The 6,684-nt window shown below is 34.0% G+C and overlaps 1 protein-coding gene across 1 annotated transcript; it reads left to right on the top strand.

Moving 5' to 3' along the window:
* The first annotated feature begins 2,685 nt into the window (after window positions 1-2,685).
* LOC105555657 lies at window positions 2,686-4,232 on the top strand. The gene is made up of 2 exons (XM_012002682.1): window positions 2,686-3,012; window positions 3,171-4,232. Exons 1-2 carry the CDS (start codon window positions 2,686-2,688, stop codon window positions 4,230-4,232), a joined length of 1,389 nt encoding a protein of 462 aa, XP_011858072.1.
* The last annotated feature ends 2,452 nt before the right edge of the window (window positions 4,233-6,684 follow it).

Raw genomic sequence — 6,684 nt, 5'->3', positions numbered from 1 at the left:
AAAATCGCTTGAATTTTTGCAACTGGATACAGGAACAACTGGCAGTCAATGATAATTTCATTTCACAGATACTTTTCTCTGATGAATCAGATTTTACGAATCGTGGTCAAGTGAATCGACATAATATGCATTATTGGTCAGTGGAGAATCCCCATTGGTTAAGGCAAGTTGAACATCAACGCCCGTGGAGTGTAAACGTTTGGTGCGGTATTTTAGGTACTCAGGTAATTGGCCCATACTTCATAGAAGGTAATCTGAATGATCAAATGTACAGCGACTTTTTAGATAATGTTTTACCCATACTAATGGAAGATGTTCCACTTCAAATAAGAATGGATATGTGGTTTCAACACGATGGATGCCCAGCGCATTATTCACGAATATCTCAAGAAGTTTTGAATCGAAACTATCCGGGTCGATGGATTGGACGAGGAGGTCCTCAAAATTGGCCCGCACGTTCACCCGATTTGACTTCTGCCGATTGTTTCCTGTGGGGAAGGCTAAAAGAGAGAGTTTACATGGATGTACCAACAACCCCAGAAAATATGTAGCAGCGAATTATCAATGAATGTGCAAACATTAGCGCAGAGACACTTATAAATGTCGGATTGTCTTTCAGACACAGAGTTGCAATGTGCATTAGAAACAACGGACATCATTTCGAACATTTGCTTCAATGAAACACTTGTGAGAGGCAAGGAGACTCAAAGTAATCAAGCACCCCGAAGGGAACAAATTACTACTACGTCCCACGTCGTTGTTCCTGGGTAAAGCTAAAAGTAGTCTAAGAATGCATTGCAGGAGGGTAGACGGTGTCACATGATAGCATTTTCAAAAATATCAAAAAACTTACTTTGATGTTCCTAATCTGATGTGTATTTTTTTGAGATATTACCATTTTTCAACAATTTTCAACTCATTTTCATTTTTGCCGATTACAGTGCCATCTATCATGAAACGAAAAAAATGTCTCATACAAAAGTTACATATTTTTTCACGGAGAATCCAAATCTGCAATAAAAAATAGGGGTTTCTATTTAAGATTTCAAAGTTCACCCCCTCCCGCCCCCGGGGGTGGTGCAGGGGGTCGATCTTTATGTTAATGGATGACCCTCTTCGAGGTGAACAACTTTTATTGCAACTTTTTTTTAATCCGATTTGTATTTTTCCAAATATTCTGAAAACAGTTTTAAATGCCTCACTCATGTAAATGTAGTTAATACTGCATTGCTGCCTTTACAAAATTTATTGTTATAGCAGCTAAGGCCACTTAGCACCACCACCAAGACACATGCAATTTTGGCTAATATTCTTAGCATCACTGCAAGTATTTTACGTACTGTTGCTAAAGCTAAATGGCTGAATTGTATACAGCTAAATATTACTTGTTTCTAACAGCTAATATTTTTTGCTGCAGTATCTAAATTCAAAGAGCTAATAAATTGAGGTGTGGCAGCAACAACATTAGCTGTCCCTATTGCAAAGACACATTTTAGCTGTCACTGCTAAATTTTAGCTCTTTTGGCTAATCTTTTCTTTGCGTGTGGTAGCAAAGGATCAGTACAATGTTCTTGTTCTGCTCGCAATTGTATGTTTTCTCGTGGTTCAGTTACTAATACATTTTGTGATTCTTGAATACGATTTATAATTTGCATTAATGGAGCATCAGGCTTTCTGACCATTTTTTTTAATATTGCAAATAATTTTCAAAAGGAAATGCACTGTAACAATCTAAATTTCCAAAAATTTTACAATCATCAACAATATGAATTAATTCATGCACATTGTGTGAAATATATTCTTCTCCATAGATAACTATAAATTCTTCAAACATACAGCCACGATATATGGACAAGAAACGGTGCAACTCATGAAATCGTGGATCAACACAAAACTCAAGATCTGCACCGTCAACCAACAAAGATCATTTCTACTTCGATGTAGACGACAGGATGTACTACCACCACACATTGACAACATTCGACTTAAGTTTTCCTTCTATAGTAAAAGTGCCAATAACAAATTTAATTCTCTTAAAAAACGTAATCAAAGAACACTATTAAACTTGGAAATCAGAGACACATTTAACAATCTGAATTTCTTACGTTCTAAGATTCAAAAAATAGAGAAATTTCTTCGTGAATCTCTGTCAGATATGCTTGTCACTGACTTTTTCAACTTCAATCGTAATAAAATAGACAAACATAACAAAGAAATGAAATTTAAACTGATTAAGAAATTTGATTGGATTACACGCAAAAGAGAACACCTCTTAGAGACTTTCTTAATATTGATAAATCCAAATGGATTGTTAATGCCAGTGACAAGCAGATCCCTGACTCGGTATCGAATTTTTTGAGTTTGGGTGAAGGGTTTGGCCTACCAATTAACAAGACCCAAAAGAGAGACTGTGTTCGTTCTGTCTTAGAAACTGTCAAAAATTTTGAGGTAAATTGCCACTTGATTACAGATGATAATATTACTAATGAAACTAGATCTTCCTTAGCAAGCTCACTGCATACATTCCTTAGCCGTAATACACATATTAGCGCGATAGATAACTATTTTTTAAGGGAGTTCTCTAAATGTAAAAAATTTTTATCTGTTAACGAAGATGTTTTTGTCACTAAAGCTGATAAAGGACAGGTAACTGTAATTATGGACAAAAACGATTATATTAACCGTATGACTAGTCTGCTTAACGACAAGACCACTTACAAACAAATAAAAAAAGATCCAATCAAGTCGCTAACTTCTAAACTGAACTCCCTAGTAAAAACTTGGCGTGATGAAGACATCATTGAGGATTACACTTATAAAAGACTAAACTGTACAAATGGCAATTTGCCCCGCTGTTATGGACTGCCAAAGATACACAAAACTGGTTTCCCACTGAGAATTATCGTCTCATCGATAGGAAGCCCCTTATACAATGTGGCACGTTTTCTGCACGATATTCTCGAGAAGTCAATCGAAAAACCAAGATCACACATAAAGGATAGTTGGTCCTTTGTAAGTGCCATCAGAGACAAAATAATTAACGAAAACGAAATTCTTATTTCTCTGGACGTTACGGCACTTTTCACTAACATCCCCAAGGAGTTGATAATAGAAGGAATCAAAAAACGATGGCCTGATATATTAAAAAAACTAAATTAAATTGTGCCCAGTTTGTATATGCTATCTCCTTAGTGCTAGAGTCAACTAGTTTCCAATTCAATGGACAATTTTTTGAACAAATCTTTGGCAGTTCAATGGGATCACCGCTCTCACCAATTCTAGCCGACATTGTCATGGAGGATCTTGAGACCCATTGCCTGCAAAAATTAGAATTTGAAATTCCGATATACTATAGATATGTCGACGACATCTTTGCAATTGTTCCTGCAGATAAAATAGATCACATTTTGAATATTTTCAACAATTACCACCCTAGACTGAAATTTACTCATGAGACGGAAAACAATAAATCAATCTCCTTTTTGGACACTTTAGTAATCAAACATGACAACAGACTTAAAACTAATTGGTATAGAAAACCGACTTTTTCAGGCAGATACGTTAACTATCTATCCAATCATCCTCAAAAATACAAACTAAATACCATAATTGGGTTAGTGGACAGAGCAATTTTATTATCAGATACCCAATTTCATGATTCCAACATAGAAATTGTAAAAGAGATTCTCAGGAACAATTGCTTCCCGAAGGAGGTCGTTGACAGACACATTAAAAAACGGTACAAAGAGTTAAAACAACACAACTTTCGGACAAATACTGATGACAAGCCTTCTAAACCAAAATTCAATACACGTAATTGTATACCACTTCCATACATTAAAGACATAGGCCATGGTATTTTACGCAATCTCAACAAATGTGGTCTTAAGATCCTCCACACTATACCCAATAAACTCAACCGAATTATAAAGAAAGGCAAAGACATTTTGAGTACAAGCAAGAGAACTGAAGTTGTATATAGGATTAACTGCAACAATTGTGACGCGTCCTATGTAGGACAAACCAAACGACATCTTGAAACACGAGTAAAGGAACACTGTAATGACATAAAAAAGCATGAGAGCAATTTATCGGTAGTAAGCAGACACCGTTTAGATTGTGATCATGACTTTAAATGGAAGGAACCCGAAATTTTACACAATGAAAAACACACGCGGAAACGTGAAATCGCTGAGATGTTTTTCATAAAAAAAGCAGAAGAACGCCATTAATTTAAAAAAAGACACCGAAAATTTAAATCCTGTATACGATAAAGTGCTGGAACACATGTAAATTTACACTTATTGATTACACTAGGTTCATACCACACGTATTATTTTTCTCTCTAGTCCAAAATCACTGTTTACCCGACTAGAGCCAATAGGATCGTCCAACCAACACATACCTTTTGACAATTTTATCTGTCATCCGCCAGTTCAATCTGTTACCTCGTCCAACACACATCTCGGGACGTTTTTACTCGTGTTTCAACAGTTAACAATGCAACTTCAATTGACATTGCACTCTCCAACTAAAGAGTGCAACCAAAATTTCTCCCTCTTATTCTTTTGACTAATACGTAAGTTAATTTATTTATTTAGTTTATATTTATTCTTATTCTTATTATGTGTATATACAATTTTAATCTTATTTCTTTGACCAATATACCAACTTACCTATTTATTTAGTTCATATTTATTCTCATTTTTATTATATACATATACACTTTTAAATCTTATCTTCTTGACTAAATCTTATCATTTTTAATTTTAACTATGTGACTGACTAAATTAACTTATTTATTTATTCCTTTGACTAATATACTAAATTTATTTATTTATTTATCTTATTTATTGTTATTTATTCTATTTATGGTACTCTCTTGCTTGTACACAGTCTACTAACATAGAGATATTGGCCAAACGAACGATACGAGATCAGGGATAATTAAGTAACAGGTATAAATTCACGATTTACTCATAATCTCTCTTAATCTACATTCGAATTATACTGTATTTATTTTATATAAGCTTAGTGACGAAATGTACATGATTACAGATAACTTGAAAAGGGTCCAAATCCAGGACCGAAACGTCGTTTTTATAATAAATAAAGGCATTGGCCAGTGTAGGTCGTTTTTGTAAAATACTCATCATTAACTATAAATTGTTTTATAAAATATTGTAACAGTGACTGTGCATAATCTAGATATTTCATGTTAACTTCAACACTAATTAAAATTCTAATAGCAGCATGTAAAGATATGAAATGTAAGTATTTATCAAGTGGTAAAATATTTTTTAAAGTAACTGGACCACAATATAATAAAAAATCTGAATTCGGTTGCTTTCCAACGTTTACATTCATCTAAAGAATGTGTTTTTCTTACAAAATCAGATGGAATATAAGATTTTATTCCAGTAAGATAATTTGAAATTTCTTTTATGTGTATTTTTGATCATTTATGTGCAGCAGGCCCAAATAACCATATATTCAAAATCATTTTTTTTACTACACCAAGACATACTAAATGCATGTATTCAAGAGGAAAACTGCTTACCATATTAATGGAAGATATATTTTCTAAAATTAATTTCCCTAAATGATGTTCAGATTGAATTCTATTACAAAAATTTTTATTTGTCCTCTTCTTACAATTAATTTTAGGAAAACAAACTCTCCCCTTTACATATATCCCTTTCTGCATACATTTAGTACATGAAAAGAATCCAGTATGGCCTTTACAATAAGTAATAAATGATTTTGCAGGACTATCACAAATAAATGCTTTTATAAAAAATGGTATTTTATGGTTGTTATATGTAAAACCTTGTTCTGATGATTCTGTAACTCCTCTTACAAAGTTTAATAAAAAGTCATTAGCATTATTAGGTTTTTCATAACCATGATATATACCAATTACAGATACATATTGAAGATATTCAGCTAATGAGCATAAAATAGGATATATTTGACTGCTTAAACTTTTGCTAAGAGGTAAACCATCAATGTTAATTAATAAATTAATTCTTGTCATCACGTTTATGAGATACATGAGGACAATATGAAGTCAGAATGCATATAAATATTTTGCTATCTGGGTATTTACCACATCGTACATCCTGAGGTGTATTTACATCAAATATTGAAAGTAATTTGGTTTAATGTGTTCATTTTTCATTCCTCTATGTTGTCTGAAGAGGATTTTGATGATATTTTGACTTGAAAAACATGTATTGCGGATAGTTTCAAAATGGCGTAAGAATGCAGGTTGGCGCACCGAAGAGGGCGTATCCCGTTTGGACACGTAACGATTGGACACCGCTCGATTGGACACGCACTATTGGACACACATTATTGGACACCGAAATCATTGGACACCGCATTATTGGACACAAGCATTATTGGACACCGCATTATCGGACACAAGCATTATTGGACACCGCATTATTGGACAATGCATTTTTGGACACCGCATTTTTGTACACCGCATTATTGGACACAAGCATTGCAAGAATATTGTGCTTTACAGAAATACGCAAACCCGATACAAAATGTGTCCGATCGAGCCTGTGTCCGATCGGAAAATATTGCCGTGTCCGATCGGTTATGTGTGCAATCAGGACAATCCCAATGCAGTGTCCAATCTTGCAATGCTTGTGTTCAATAATGCGGTGTCCAAAA

This window comes from Vollenhovia emeryi, unplaced genomic scaffold, assembly GCF_000949405.1.
Source record: "Vollenhovia emeryi isolate VEMERY1.0 unplaced genomic scaffold, V.emery_V1.0 DF940906.1, whole genome shotgun sequence".
Classification (NCBI taxonomy): domain Eukaryota; kingdom Metazoa; phylum Arthropoda; class Insecta; order Hymenoptera; family Formicidae; genus Vollenhovia; species Vollenhovia emeryi.
This window is presented reverse-complemented; position numbering and strand designations above follow the sequence as displayed.